Source organism: Lampetra fluviatilis, chromosome 3 (genome assembly GCF_964198595.1).
Source record: "Lampetra fluviatilis chromosome 3, kcLamFluv1.1, whole genome shotgun sequence".
In the NCBI taxonomy this organism is placed as follows: domain Eukaryota; kingdom Metazoa; phylum Chordata; class Hyperoartia; order Petromyzontiformes; family Petromyzontidae; genus Lampetra; species Lampetra fluviatilis.
In genome coordinates this window covers 31,758,187-31,774,599 of record NC_136277.1, presented here as the reverse complement: position 1 = coordinate 31,774,599, position 16,413 = coordinate 31,758,187, and the positions used below count along the sequence as shown (strand labels likewise).

Here is a 16,413-nt window from a genome sequence, read left to right as displayed (position 1 = left end):
TGCAAACTGCTGACGTAATGCTAAAGAGCAGAGCAGTGCCAATACGAGGTGGACATGGCGGCAGAGGCAATCTCGTGCAGCGAGCATCAAGTGGTCCTTCAGGAATAGGGTCAAATTCTAGGTTCCACATTCCTGACACCTGTTCACCCACCAAGCTTGAGATAGCGTGAAAGGAAGCTGGAGTTTAATGCTCGTGAATTTTCCTGCTGTTTCGTAAGTGCTTTAAAATTGTACCTTAACATTGTTGCAGGCATTTTGAGAAGCGTAGGAATTGCAACTACCAAAAAATATGGCTTAATAGAGGTGTTCAAATGTTGTGTGACCGAGTATTGTGGTGCGTCACATTTTAAAATTCGAAAAGCCTCTTTGCTGAACTACCACAAATAATATTCTTAGGTTTTTTCGGTAAAGTCACGTAGGTAAAACATCAAAATTAATGAAAATAAAATAAAATAAAACAACCGTCACAGCCGAATTGGCAGCTAATTCGGCTGTGACGGTCCCACCTGATGACAGAGACTTGTGTTGCCTCCGAAATGTCGTGATTTTTTTTTATTTTATTTTATTTTCATTAATTTTGATGTTTTACCTACGTGACTTTACCGAAAAAACCTAAGAATATGATTCCTTGCAGTCACGAAAGCTGCAAATCTAGAATTACCACAAATAATGTCTGGACCAAACCGCCAAAAGGAAACAGATGGCACATGGATGATATGCCACATTGTGAAATGCAGTGAGTTTAGATCGCGTTATTTATAAATGTGTCGTAACCCTCCACCACCCGACACGGCCAATCAGTAAAAATGTGTCACGTTGACAAAAGACAAATAGTTCACTGCTTTAGCCCACCGGTGTGTTGAAGCCACAACATTTACAATTTGAGTACGACGTTTCGCTGGTAATTGCATCCAGCATCATCGGGCAATTCGCCAGAATGGTGAGGCTCTGCTGTGTCTCCCGTTCTTATATAGAGCAGCAGCAGGGTGACGTCATAACATTGGTCGCGAAAGCCTACGTGTTAAACTGCAGTGAGTTGGTGAGGATATATATGTTCTCTAAAACTATTTCTGCATGCATGTGCTAAAAAGAAAATCACTTATACGATTAGCACGTTTTTTTATATTTCTCGCATGGTACACAAAATACTGCTTAAGCTTTTCTTAGTTTCTTAACAAGCAGCTAAAATGTCACTGTAGTAGCTCAAACACAAAGCATTCATCCAGATAAGGCATCAAATGAATTGATCTACTTTTGCTTTTGTGACAAAGTTGCACGGTACCAAGTGTTGACATGGTAAAAACGTGTTAGGCTGGCCTCATGTGAGCTTCATCTGATACATTTGCTTGACAAATATTACCCACGATTTATGCAATGCCATGTACACTCCAATATGACTAATGGACTATACAGGTCTAGGTTCTCCACTGTATGTCTAAGTATTACACTCAATTCTCATGGACTATGGCCTACTTTTGTGAATGCTGTCAATTGATCTTTAACATCCACTTCTGTAAAAAAAACACAAAGTAATAGTGCTCCCAATATACAAGCAAGCCTCCATCAGCGGTATATGGGGCATACTTTCTAGATATCCAAAAATCACGAATAAAATATATAAGGCATAGAAAGCACCCGGACATCCAAACAATGCACATTTTGGAGAAGTGCTTATTAGTGACACATCCATGTCAAGGGTTTTCAAACACCAATGGCCCAACAAACACGTTGTGTTTCGGAGTCAATTACACATGCATGTGCAGCCTTGCAGGCACCACCACGGGGCATACAGGTGGTGTGAGCACCCATCACAGAGCGTTCCAATTCCTAAAAAGGCGAGGTCGTTCCCATACACCTCACCTCCCCGCGTCGCCTACCCCCAGCCACTGACCGCCGCGACAGCGCAGCTGCCCACCTCCTGCCCGTTGATACGTCGCAGTCCGAGGTGATGGAGGCGAAAGGTGGCGTAGGCCGTCCACAACGAGAGAGCCGTCAGCGAGTTTCCAGCTGGGTTCACGGTCAGCTGCTCGATGCGACGCAGCTGGGCCAGAGCGTTGAGCTGCTGCAGGTTCTGCAGGTTGGTCTCGGTGAACTGGAGGTGCTGTGCAGGTTGCGGAAAGAAGCAAGCGTTGATCGCGGTCACAAATAATCGTTCGCATTTTATTTAGCGAGTGCTTTTTACAAGCGATTCGTGTACAGTTAAGAGCGCTGGACATGCAATAAAAAATAAATAAATAAGGTTGTCAATGTTATATGCGAGTGCACGTCAACCCACGTAGACACAGAGCCACGTGACAGCCTTCTCCAGTACGTGCATGGCAATTTTTCACATTGATCGCTTATTATGAAATGTAAATCCGTTGCAGCTTGCTCTGAATTTGTTTTACATAACTGCCTTTCGTAAGTAACTATTGGTCACCAGCATCATCATTACCATATTCGTCATGGCCGTCATCACGATTGCACTTACAATCATCACCATCGGCCATGATGTATTCTCTGCTGGATGAGGCCCTTCCTAAGCTGCCATCAAAACTCTGGGTTTCGTGATGCAAAAATATAATGCTTACACACGAGATCATTTCATTGCTCCATCTCCTCTTTGGATGGTCAGACGTGTTCCCTCACTTGGCTGCCACTCCACAATCAGTCCCGACCACAGGCCATCATCCCATCTAGTGACGTGTCCCGGACCAACCCCATTTCATTTTCACCATTTCACGAACCCGTTGTAATTTAGTTTTTTAAATAACAAACAAAAAATAGCCAGGCAAGAAGTCCTTGAGCCGCAGGTTGTCGATTTATAACCCTCAAAGCGGAGCTCACCGCCGTGCCAGGAAACCTTGCGCGCAGCTTCCCCAAGACGCCGGCCACTTCGTCGAAATCCACGTAGGAGAAGGAGACGGCGGTGACGGTGGCGGCCGCCTGCGCGCCCCAGCTCCGGTCCAGCGCCTCCAGGGCCCCGCGGCCAAACAGGCGCAGTGTGTCACCCTCCATCTCAGCCAGGTGCTCCTCCGTCAGCGAGAGGAGGCGCAGCGAGTCTGCTAGCCCATCGGCGGGGAGAGGTCTGCCAGATCAAGGGAGGAGAACCGGTCAGCGACTTGCCCGCGCTCACGTTGCAACACAACTTCGAAGCACCGTTCCGAATCTATTTTTTTTTAAGTGAGGATGATTTGTCGATTAATTGATTTGGGTTGTGTGAAAAAAAAAGACTTTAAAAAAAAGGTGCCCAGTCTGGTTGCAGATTAACTGACCGAGCTGTTGAGTAAAAAAACAGCTCCCCCGGTTCGAGTAATCAGATTCTTGTTGTTGAATCAAGCCCGTCTTTGCTGACGTGACTCAAAAGGTGGAAACTGGTCCAAAAATGTGCTTGCTTAGACAAATGCTGCTATATAATATTGGCACATTTTGTATGGCTGATGGACTAAAGAACATACTCTTAGGTTTTTTCGGTAAAGTCACATAGGTAAAAATAAATAATAAATAATGAAAATACTAGAATAAATAATAGAAATAAAATATTCTTAGGTTTTTTCGGTAAAGTCACGTATGTAAAACATCAAAATTAATGAAAATAAAATAAAATAAAAATCACGACGTTTCGGAGGCAACACAAGTCTCCGTCATCAGGTGGGACCGTCACAGCCGAATTAGCTGCATCAAGTGAGGCAATGATTCAAGAAGTAATCCCTTATAAGCAAGTTGAAGGGGGGGAGGAGAGGGGGGGGGAGCTCATCAGAATGTGGTAGCCAATCTGATGAGCTCCCCCCCCCCCCTCTCCTCCCCCCCTTCAACTTGCTTATAAGGGATTACTTCTTGAATCATTGCCTCACTTGATGCAGCTAATTCGGCTGTGACGGTCCCACCTGATGACGGAGACGTGTGTTGCCTCCGAAACGTCGTGATTTTTATTTTTATTTTATTTTATTTTCATTAATTTTGATGTTTTACCTACGTGACTTTACCGAAAAAACCTAAGAGTATGAATCCTTGCATTCACGAAAGCTTCAAATCTAGGACTAAAGAACAGTTTACTTGAATGTAGAGAGATAAGTGAAAGTCTCTTAATTTGTTATCCGGAATACTCCACAATACTGCATAACAGGTATTTAAAGGTACAGTAGTGCCATTGTTCTTAAGATCTACTAAAGAATCAAGTCAACCAGTATTCCACAATCTTTCAAATCAGTGATTCAGACATTTATGCTTCAACAGTATTTCTCATCATGAACAGCTCATTACAATCTCTAAAATAGTTGTGATTCTAAGGAGCATGTTAAATGGCACTTAGGTGGCTTGATAAAATTACCTTCATATGATCACCACTCATTTCTCTGCTGTGAAACTCCAAAGTGATGCACTCGAGCAAGAGTTGAAAACAAGTCCAGTCCAGGTGAAACCCAGCATCCGCTGTTGTTTTTTTTTGTTCAACGTGCTTGACACGTGTGGGTAGTTACATGCAGCTGGCCAATTGGCATGGGATTCCGACACAACTTGAATTACCCTGAATTAAAACATTAAAACAAGTGGCAGAGTCCACACGCCCCTCCTGGACTCCGCAGTCTCTGATCACCCTGACAAGGTGTGATACTAAAGACCATATCAAGCGCTACCTAAACGCTTAAGCTTTTAATCCACGTCTTTGAAACAAAAAAGGCCGAACGTTTCAAAGCGATGGTCAGAGACATGTCTAAGTAGCATTGTCATCATCAAAAGTATGTTTTAATCACAAAGTGGAAATTACCTTTGCGGTGCCAAATCTGAACTCAAAACGGATACTCACCCCCCACCATCCCCTTTGATGGCTTGGTGTGTCTGGTGTGTCTGGTGTGTCTAGTGTGGCTGGTGTGTCTGGTGTGTCTGGTGTGTCTGGTGTGTCTGGTGTGGCTGGTGTGTCTGGTGTGTCTGGTGTGGCTGGTGTGTCTGGTGTGTCTGGTGTGGCTGGTGTGTCTGGTGTGGCTGGTGTGGCTGGTGTGTCTGGTGTGGCTGGTGTGTCTGGTGTGTCTGGTGTGGCTGGTGTGTCTGGTGTGTCTGGTGTGGCTGGTGTGTCTGGTGTGTCTGGTGTGGCTGGTGTGTCTGGTGTGTCTGGTGTGGCTGGTGTGTCTGGTGTGTCTGGTGTGGCTTGGTGTGTCTGGTGTGGCTGGTGTGTCTGGTGTGGCTGGTGTGTCTGGTGTGGCTGGTGTGTCTGGTGTGTCTGGTGTGTCTGGTGTGTCTGGTGTGGCTGGTGTGGCTGGTGTGTCTGGTGTGGCTGGTGTGTCTGGTGTGTCTGGTGTGGCTGGTGTGTCTGGTGTGTCTGGTGTGTCTGGTGTGGCTGGTGTGTCTGGTGTGGCTGATGTGTCTGGTGTGTCTGGTGTGTCTGGTGTGTCTGGTGTGGCTGGTGTGTCTGGTGTGTCTGGTGTGTCTGGTGTGTCTGGTGTGTCTGGTGTGGCTGGTGTGTCTGGTGTGTCTGGTGTGTCTGGTGTGGCTGGTGTGTCTGGTGTGTCTGGTGTGGCTGGTGTGGCTGGTGTGTCTGGTGTGTCTGGTGTGGCTGGTGTGTCTGGTGTGGCTGGTGTGTCTGGTGTGTCTGGTGTGGCTGGTGTGTCTGGTGTGGCTGGTGTGGCTGGTGTGTCTGGTGTGTCTGGTGTGGCTGGTGTGTCTGGTGTGGCTTGGTGTGTCTGGTGTGGCTGGTGTGTCTGGTGTGTCTGGTGTGGCTGGTGTGTCTGGTGTGTCTGGTGTGTCTGGTGTGGCTGGTGTGTCTGGTGTGTCTGGTGTGGCTGGTGTGTCTGGTGTGTCTGGTGTGGCTGGTGTGTCTGGTGTGTCTGGTGTGGCTGGTGTGTCTGGTGTGGCTGGTGTGTCTGGTGTGGCTGGTGTGTCTGGTGTGTCTGGTGTGTCTGGTGTGGCTGGTGTGTCTGGTGTGTCTGGTGTGGCTGGTGTGGCTGGTGTGTCTGGTGTGTCTGGTGTGGCTGGTGTGTCTGGTGTGTCTGGTGTGGCTGGTGTGTCTGGTGTGGCTGGTGTGTCTGGTGTGGCTGGTGTGTCTGGTGTGTCTGGTGTGTCTGGTGTGGCTGGTGTGTCTGGTGTGTCTGGTGTGGCTGGTGTGTCTGGTGTGTCTGGTGTGTCTGGTGTGTCTGGTGTGGCTGGTGTGTCTGGTGTGGCTGGTGTGTCTGGTGTGGCTGGTGTGTCTGGTGTGGCTGGTGTGTCTGGTGTGTCTGGTGTGGCTGGTGTGTCTGGTGTGGCTGGTGTGTCTGGTGTGGCTGGTGTGGCTGATGTGTCTGGTGTGGCTGGTGTGTCTGGTGTGGCTGGTGTGTCTGGTGTGGCTGGTGTGTCTGGTGTGTCTGGTGTGGCTGGTGTGTCTGGTGTGGCTGGTGTGTCTGGTGTGGCTGGTGTGTCTGGTGTGGCTGGTGTGTCTGGTGTGGCTGGTGTGTCTGGTCTGATGCTGCTGCTGCTGCTGGCTAAGTCCGAATTAGAACGACAGAGTGGCCATTTGAGCAGAACTGATATGGCCCTGTCCTTGGGGCATCTGGGTGGCTTCAAGGAATGACATTAAGTGGTGCATTAAGGCCACTTTGCTGAGCATTGTGCATAAGATTCATTGCTTTAGGAAATAACTGAACAGGTATTTACTGTCCTGGAGCTGAATTGTTAATAGAGCTGTGTAAAAGCCTTAAACTACTGATAAGCGAGCTAATGGCTGAGCTTCTGAAAGTCACAGGGTGAACGTAGGACAGCAAAACCTATCCATAACTGACTTTGCGGAATTTAAGAAAGTAATATTAATGTCAACCATGAATTTAATAAATCGCATTTCTCAAAAGGTAATTATATATATGGCAAAAAATAATGGAATATTCCATAATTTATTTGAGTCAAGGTGGTATTATTCTAAATGGAAAGTACCACCAATCACACCAACAGTTTAGTTTTCGGTCCGTATGAGCAGCTGAATACTCCCCCCAATGGAGAGACAGCCACCCTGAAGACGACACGCCAAACAACGCATCTAATCATGACAAAAATGCAGCTAGGCAGACATGCAGTATGTCTGCAGTCGTGTATGTTACGTGCCACAAAACGTGTTAAAGTGTTAAAATACTATGGCCCCTCGCTGGAATATGCAAATAAGATCAGTAAATGTCGTGCTAAGTCATATATTAAAAATACCATGACATACATATTTTTGCAACCAAAAACAGGACCCATATGTCTATGACACCTGCATCAACAATGCATGTCAGATTTTTTTTACTGAAAATAAAATCTTAAAAACTACGCTAACATTTTCTTTTTTGCAATGACCCTTCTTTAGAGTTGAAATATTACAGGTTTTAAAATTGCATATATATATCTCACCTTCAAGCATCCTGACGAAGGCGAATGGGAGAGCATTAGTGAGCACCTACAATTCGGGGACTTTGGTATTGAGGATTGTTTTTTGTATGTTGCCCAACAACTGGGAAATTTTACAGTCTAAGTGCATTCCCCGTGATTGAACGGGGGTCTCTCTCAATGCACAACCAAGGGGTGGCATCTCTTTACCCTGCTCCAAGAGAACAAACCAGCCTCCTGTCCTTCACCCTGGATGCTGTATTCCCAAGCTGTAAAATATGTCGGCTTTTTGTACTCGAACACCATCATTCAGCTATCCATCTTCCTTTATTTCTCTTCCTCACGATTTCGGCTGCTGGCTGCATTTGAAAGCTTTCTGAACATTAATGTTTCCACTGCTCCTAAATCAAGCAAGGCTCCAAAAGGCTCGAGTGAAAATGCTGCATTTACCACGCAGCCAACTTCTAATGGGACTTTAAATAGCAGGGTGTGTTAAGAGTCTCTGCATTATGCCAGCGTTCAAATACAGCACGTACCAATGGCAAAAAAAAGTTATGATGCTAACTGCTGTAAACTTTCCACACCATTGTTCAAACCTTGGATGTACTCCACTACCCATGAATGGCAAAGTGTAGCTAAAGGCTCCTGGCAATGCAAAGCCAGACACTTCATGCTTTGCACTCTAAAAAAGCCATCTTGCTCTGGCCTACAGTATTATCCTTCGAATGCGTTTTCAATTTACAAACACACGTGCTCCGGTGCCTCTGGGTCCACAGATGACAACTGTAAACAAGGCAAGAGAGCTGGAAGTATATATAGGGGGCCATCTTTTGAAGGAAGATGGAAACTGGACGGTCGTGATAAATCACAACAACTTACACCAACCTGGAATTCACATTCCAACTTGAACAAAACCACACTCTACCATCGCTGTAGAATTTGCAACACACGTTTTTAATTATTTTGCACAGTTGCGTATGCAATATCTATATGTGCAGGCCAGCACTGCTGCCCTGTACCCCCAAACAGCTCACACCACCATGTACGAACTTTGCAAGTTGTAAATCACAGCTGCCAAATGTTGCCCGGCAACCAGATGAACTGCAGCCCACAACAAGCGACTAAGGAGAACCAAGACAAATCATTATTTTGCCATCTGGAAAGCATGCCTGGTGAAAATTAAGTGCTGTTACTTGCAGAATTCAAATCCATGTCCACTGAGTAAGCAGGTCCATATCTCCAGCGTACTCATCCTGGTCGATGCATGTGCAAGTCCCGACAAAGAACACCGTTCAAAATCGTTCTCAGTGAGCATCAATGGCACCAGCTGTGTAACTGGCAGAGGGTAGGTGTTGGAAAGGTGTGGTAGCATCAATGGTTTCGACCATTATGACATCTTGATATTCATCAATGGCAATGGAAGTGATTAATGTTTTAAAGAAACACGTAGAGATCAGTGCCACCTTAAAGGACACTTACATTTTTAACCAATATTAGATTTAAGCAAATTTAATGTGATAACTCAATGCAAAAATATTTGCATTGATCCCAACATGACACCATGGTAAACGGTACTTTCTTTTTCAGGAACACAGCAAGCTAATTTTGATGGGTTATTTTAGCTCTGCGGTATTATAGTCAATATAAATGAAACCAAATATAAATAGCCAATCTGGTGCTCAATGTGTTCTCATAGAACACTGTAGGGAGCTGTAATTGACAGGAAAATCAATGGATGCAGGACATTGCCTTAAACTGGTCCGGTTTTAACCGCGTTATGAGTTCTCCCAGCAGCTCCGGGGACACAAGAGGTCTCCACCATTAAGGCCGATTTGTCAACACTACTGACACCATCGGTGTCGTGTTGCAGCCTCGATGGGCACAAAACGTGAGGTGGCAGCGAGACGGTGCCATGGAATGAACGGGCACGGAATGAACGGGCAACTCAAGCTCTTCTTCATTGCCTCACCCGAGCCAGCAGAGCAATGCGAGAGAGCATTCTCAAAGACTGGGTGCAGGCGTTGTGTGACATTATTTCGGGGAGTGCATGAATCACAAGCTGAGAGAGGCAGAGATTTGGCAGTGCTCAGGGCAGACAGGGGGCGAATCGTACCATTCTGGCATTTGGTCCCCGCTGTGTGCCAAGAATTCCCTCCAGCATGCTCAAAGTGCCTCACTTGATGAGCATTCACAGAGACAAATAAGGTCGCATCCTCGAAGCGGCGATCGGAATTTTTGCTCGTTCGAATTGCATTCACAGTACCAAAAACAATAAAGTGCTTCGCGAAGAAGAGAATGCTGTAAATATGTAGTGTATTAAGAATGAACTTGGCTGTCACTCAAGGGAGCGTAGACTTCAAACCACGTGACAAATAATGCATGTCCAGCTGCCACAAAGTTTAAGAGGCAATGTCCTGAAATTTTACATATTTTGAACAGAACACAATTTAATATAGTGTGAAACATCCACCACCATGTAATAATTTGAGTCGTTTTACTCATTGCTGAGTATTCATGACCTCGATGATGACATTACTCCAGTAACTGTGATTTAGGGCTTTGCTATATTGGTATACGGTCCTCATTATTACATTTACAATACTAAAAATGTTCATCTTAGTCTATGTCTATTAGTCTCTGTTCATTCCTCCTTCCAATTTACCAAACGTCAACACTTTCTCCAGGTTTTCCCTGTGGAATAAATAATACTGAAAGTATAAAATAAAATGTCAATCGAAGAAAAGAAAAAATATCTCCTGACCTAGATGGAATATTGGTAAGATTATATACAGTTTTGCATGTCAAATTGCATTTAACCTGGCCAGAATTATTTCATATGATCAATTATCATTCAACTTATACGTAATTTTATTCACTTTAGAGTCAAATAATCACCTTTATATAACAACATAAAACGAATAGGGGCATACACGAAGCAACTTTCGCAAAAAACTGCCAAAAACCATTCCAAAATGCTCTGACCACTTGCACATGTTTGGCAGAGTACATAAAACCAAGAGGGAAAACTCAACAAACATTTTCATTTAAATTCCCACCACACAACATGCCCAAAGTGAATGTAATGTGAGTGGTTTTTATTTTAAAAAACTAAATTTCAGATCTGGCATAGCAAAAGTATTAATGGTCCAGTGATTAGAACGTTTCTGGAAGTTAATTTGACACTGCCGAAATTGGACACAGATAGTTCTGTACTTCTGTGTCACATATTCTGGAAAATAAAAGTCAAGAAATGTTTTTCCCTCGAGGGACCTCTTGGCATTTCATCTTGCATGGATTGCCCTTTATAACAAACAAAAAAATAATACCACCCAGTGGGAAGCCGTGAAACGATCCTCTCATTAACACAAATAAGTCCATCCCATTACCTCTTGGTCTTCATCTGCACCCGAATGACCATCCCTTATCGGTCTTCCTCCACGAAGGCAACCAGTTGATCTTCAAGATGCTTGCCTTGTGCACTAGACTGACTCAGCCTGCAAGCCACCTTTATCGTGACCACGTTCCGTAATGCTCGGTGCGTCCTGGGAAACGTCTTTTCTCGCAAGTAAAAATATCACTTTGGGCACTAAGCTGATAAATAGTAATCAGCTATGCTAAGCCAATTATAGACAATTATACATCTACCAAGTGAGTGTAAAGTATACTATAATCCCCGAGTAATGCTAGATTTCCACAAAAGCGTGAAAGCAAAAACTGTACACACGAACGGGGCGCGAATTGTGCAACTGCGTGCATTGCATGAAATAATTTACTCATCTCAAAGTGCAATCGCTTCGAAGCAGTTGCCATTCTAGAACTAACTGGAAGGCTATACTACTGCGTAGCTTTTCTGGGTTGTACCGTGTAGCTGTCCCGATATTTTCTGGCTGCGGCAGCAGTGTTGTTCTGCAGTGATGCCGAACAACACACGCAGTACGACCCGAAAACACATCGCAGAGCTTGCTGGTTGAATAGTTATGCAAGTCTACACAAGAGCCAAGACTGTTGGCTTCCAAAAGTGGTACCAATTCTACACTGATGACTGAAACCAGGATTCTAATCCAGGATCTCAGCTGTGCCAGCACAGTGCTCTGAGCTAGATGTTAACTACCTCGTCTGGTATACAGGAGGTCATGGGTTCGATCCCGACCCTGACGCGCCTGTATATTTTGGGTTTGCATGTTCTCCCCATGGTCGCATGGATTATTCTCTGGGTCTGGTTTTTCTCTCCTCATCTAGAAACATGTGTTTGGAGTATTTGACTGCGATACATTTCCACGCGATGTTGATAAGCCACTTCACTGAGCTATCATTTGTGGCCAGGACGCTTCTGAAAAAGAGCTGCATAGCCCAGTGGGCCTTTACCTGGTAGTTTTTTAATAAATAACGAATTCTGCGCATGACGAGTGCTCTCTCTCAGCAGACTCTGAGAGAACGCCCTGAGCTACGATGTGCCCAACGGGGTACCTGGTGTCCGTGCAGCTGTCAACGGGGCTGGAGGCGAGCGACTGCAGCTTGCTCCCCGTGGGCTCCTCTTCACCCGTCGGAAGCCTCGCATCTCCCGCCGACAAACTCTCCCGACTGCTAGCTCCGCTCAGGAGGCTGCTTGGGATGAAACCGGGCACACGGGAGAAACGCAACGTCCATCGCTGAAACCGCCGCCGTGCCGAAGCTCATGCGACTCGGCGAAAAGCTCATGACGGCACGCCGGTCAAATTCCCCGCTGTGAAATACGGTTCGTGACGCATTTAAGGACGCATTGAATTCTTAAATATAGAACTTTAAAAGAAAGCAGCTAAACATCCCGAGTATGGCAGTCTTGAGACTAAGTGAAGATTTCCTGGTTAAACAATCGTATACTGTACAATGCACTGTGATTAATTCAAGTGTTTAAATGACGTACCAGGTGAAACGGCCAACAGAACAATCTTACGATGCACAAAATAAATATAAAAGCGAGATATTTGCGTCAACAAATTGCTAATCACTTGTTATGCATTCAATAGATCCAATGTATCCATAGGCTACTTAACATATAATAAGATATGTTGTTATGTGCACTACTCTCACATGTTATAAAACACCCCAAAAATTTGGTATAATTCGATATGTAATTTTTTCATGTATACATATCCTACCAAAACACAACTTTACTACCCATCACACACCCACAAATTCTATCAAAAAATAAACATTTTTCCGATGTAATGTGTGTCATGGTGTTTTTTGGTGATAGTTGCAGAATTCCGCCGAAAAAAAGTGAACACATTCTCAAACTATATTCAACAAAATGCATCGTCAAGCTAAGCCGTAGGCATGTAATAATCACACCAAGAGCAATTTGGTTAAACCTCAAAGCTTCGGGACCATGAATTGATTTAGCAATATATTGTTGTCCCATTTTTACCATTATGTTTGTATTTTTTGGGCAAGGTTCTTTCTTCTTTTTCACTTATTTTCTCCATCGCCAATTTTGAATGGTATATTAGGTGAATAACATCATCATCAGCAGCCATAATCTATTCTGGTAAATCTGGGCCTTTCTCTAACAAAGGTGACCTGCTGTCTTCTGGCCACTGCTGAGAGGACAGCTGCTCGGCTGATGTGGATGAGCTGAGCGCCGTCTGTCCAGATGACACATCGAGGGGTTGACTCGTCCACGTCCAAGTCGAAGTGCGCTGCTGCTGCTGTTGCTGCTGCTGCTGCTGTTGCTGCTGCTGCTGTTCCCAATGGCGTGCCACGTTGCGCAGGGCCAGACGTCTCTTTTCCTGTGGATAAACAGATGCGTCGCATGCGCCAGCCAACACAATAGGGCAGCTCTCCTAACTTACACGCTGTATCTCTGGCGGAAAATAAATCCAGATGCTGACCGGGTGCACTGGTTGTGAAGTTCTGACACTTTCATCAAAATCAAGGCTACGAATGCACTCGAAGTATCATTCATAATTGTGGAAGGTTCCAAACGGTCGAAATACGTTACAGACAAATCCTTGAGGCTATTGTAAATATAATGCCAACACAAACAAAATGACATTTGCAAATCGACACATGGACAAATATGCGTGCAAGTGGTCAAGCACAGATATACCAGATGCCAGAGCTGCCATATTATATTTGTAAAAGCCACCAAACAAGTTGACTCAACTGACACTCGTTTGATAGGTTACAAATATACTCAGCTAGCAATTATATGTAAGTGAGAAACACCTGCTTGCACTTTACAAAGGGCTTGAAGAAAGCAATGACAAATCCTGCACTTCAACGGTTTTTTTCTAACACTGTAATTTAGTTTAATAGTACAGAATGAATACTCGCCAGGTTTGTTTATATTTTGGACAAATAAAAACCTGGCAAGCAAGACTGTCAATGAACACAGAAACTTGTAATTTCTGTATTTTTTTGGCTTAGCAAAGACGTAAGCAGCAAAGACGTAAGCAGCAAATGGTACAATGTGACCCCAAACAACTGGCGTCCTTTTGTACACAGTAGGTATTTCAACCCTTGCGGAGCCGAGGCTGATCGCAGGTAATGGGCAGTGCTCGAGATCAAAGTCACATGTTCTTGAAAAGGGGCAGCATTTTAAAAACAACGTGTAACACTACCACCCTCCGAACAACAACCACCGCCACAGAGAGGAGCAGAAAAGGCCAAAGAGGGGACACGGTGAATTAACAACACGTGGTCAGGCCGGACAATATTTTATCCCTTTTACAAAAATATTGCACTACGATCCAAGGCCTAGCTGAAAACCAGACAGCATGCACTCGGGAAGCCAAGACCGCTCCAGGAATTTCCTGGATTGCCGCCAATCCAGCGCAAGCCCAATGAGACCTTTTTTTTTTGAAACTCCGCTTAAATATCAATTTCTCTACGTCTTATTTTCTACATTATCAATACACTTTTCATATATAAACGATTTCTATTTGAAGTGTAAAAACCACAAGTTAGTAATGTATTATTTATTTGTCATGGGTAGCAGTGTTGTGCTCCCCAGCTTCACCTAACCGCACTGACCAGCCTAGTGAAGTAGTGGGGGAGGCCCACATTCAGCAGTGGATTGACAAAAGGGTTATGCATGTACCACGCTAACTACACTTATAATTATACCAGCTAAGGCCCACTGAGCTAGTAGCTCTTTTTCAGAGACGAATTGGCCACATATGAAAGCTCATCGCAGTAGCTAATCATCACATGTGGGAATTTATAGTAGTAGCAAAATAATTGAATGCATATTCTTAGGTTTTTTCGGTAAAGTCACGTAGGTAAAACATCAAAATTAATGAAAATAAAATAAAATAAAACAAAAATCACGACGTTTCGGAAGCAACACAAGTCTCCGTCATCAGGTGGGACCGTCACAGCCAGATTAGCTGCATCAAGTGAGGCAACGACAAAGATGTAATCCCTTATAAGCAAGTTTGGAGGGGGGAGGAGAGGGGGGGGGAGCTCATCAGAATGTGGTAGCCAATGAATGGAACGTATCGGGAGGGAGGGGGGCGGGAGGGGGAGGGCCAAAAAAATGGGCGACGGCTTGGACGCGGTTGCTGCACACGCCAACACAATGGACAGAGAGGGGGAGGGGAGGTCTGATACACATGATAGAACAAAGGGACGAAAATGCCCATGTTTATACCAATGCTGGCTGAACAATGAAGAGAGTACTGTTAAAAATAACTGGGGATGTTAACACTCGGTAAAGTAAAGTAAAATAGTGCCTGTCAGATAAGATGGTCCAAAAAAGTGTAATTAAGTCTTTTTTGCGTGGTTGATAACATCTTTCCAATGATTACTCAGTTTGTACCCATCATCACGGTTGAAATTATGTCTGTGTTTGTATATTTGTATGGCTTCGTGTACAAACCTTTGATGGTAGCCGGGAGGTTTGCAGAGAACCTTGGTCTCGGAAAAGACAATTTCATGAGAGCCCACCGAGTTGTAGCAATGATCGGCAACGGCAGAAGAATCAGTTCTGCCGTGTTTCAGATCTGACTTGTGCTCGCGGACACGATCAGAAACATGACGTTTCGTTTCTCCAATGTAGCAATCACCACAAATGCAACTCAATTTGTAGACTCCAGGATACTGTAAGTCAGGAACGACATCCTTCACAGATGGAATCAGATCACGGATTTTATGCACTGCACTGAATCGGACTTGGATCTTATGTTTGTTTAGAATTTTGGAGATCTTTTTGGTCACGCCTGCTATGTATGGTAACGTGATGGTTTTGGTCGGAGTTTCATGTGGCTGTTTCTGTGTGGTGGGAGAGACAGCTTGGCGGACCGTACTATCCGCCAAGCTGTCTCTCCCACCACACACACAGAAACAGCCACATGAAACTCCGACCAAAACCATCACGTTACCATACATAGCAGGCGTGACCAAAAAGATCTCCAAAATTCTAAACAAACATAAGATCCAAGTCCGATTCAGTGCAGTGCATAAAATCCGTGATCTGATTCCATCTGTGAAGGATGTCGTTCCTGACTTACAGTATCCTGGAGTCTACAAATTGAGTTGCATTTGTGGTGATTGCTACATTGGAGAAACGAAACGTCATGTTTCTGATCGTGTCCGCGAGCACAAGTCAGATCTGAAACACGGCAGAACTGATTCTTCTGCCGTTGCCGATCATTGCTACAACTCGGTGGGCTCTCATGAAATTGTCTTTTCCGAGACCAAGGTTCTCTGCAAACCTCCCGGCTACCATCAAAGGTTTGTACACGAAGCCATACAAATATACAAACACAGACATAATTTCAACCGTGATGATGGGTACAAACTGAGTAATCATTGGAAAGATGTTATCAACCACGCAAAAAAGACTTAATTACACTTTTTTGGACCATCTTATCTGACAGGCACTATTTTACTTTACTTTACCGAGTGTTAACATCCCCAGTTATTTTTAACAGTACTCTCTTCATTGTTCAGCCAGCATTGATATAAACATGGGCATTTTCGTCCCTTTGTTCTATCACGTGTATCAGACCTCCCCTCCCCCTCTCTGTCCATTGTGTTGGCGTGTGCAGCAACCGCGTCCAAGCCGTCGCCCATTTTTTTGGCCCTCTCCCTCCCGCCCCCCCCTCCCTCCCGATACGTTCCATTCAT

The 16,413-nt window shown here is 44.8% G+C and overlaps 1 protein-coding gene across 1 annotated transcript in view; it reads right to left on the bottom strand.

Moving 5' to 3' along the window:
* LRRC49 (leucine rich repeat containing 49) overlaps window positions 1-16,413 on the bottom strand; it is a 66,141-nt gene that overhangs the window by 9,709 nt on the left and 40,019 nt on the right. The window contains exons 12-15 of the mRNA XM_078854876.1: window positions 12,862-13,070; window positions 11,770-11,904; window positions 2,827-3,067; window positions 1,916-2,101 (exon numbers count right to left, since the gene is read on the bottom strand). Coding sequence (XP_078711002.1) covers window positions 1,916-2,101; window positions 2,827-3,067; window positions 11,770-11,904; window positions 12,862-13,070 — 771 coding nt within the window. The remainder of the gene's footprint in view (window positions 1-1,915; window positions 2,102-2,826; window positions 3,068-11,769; window positions 11,905-12,861; window positions 13,071-16,413) is intronic.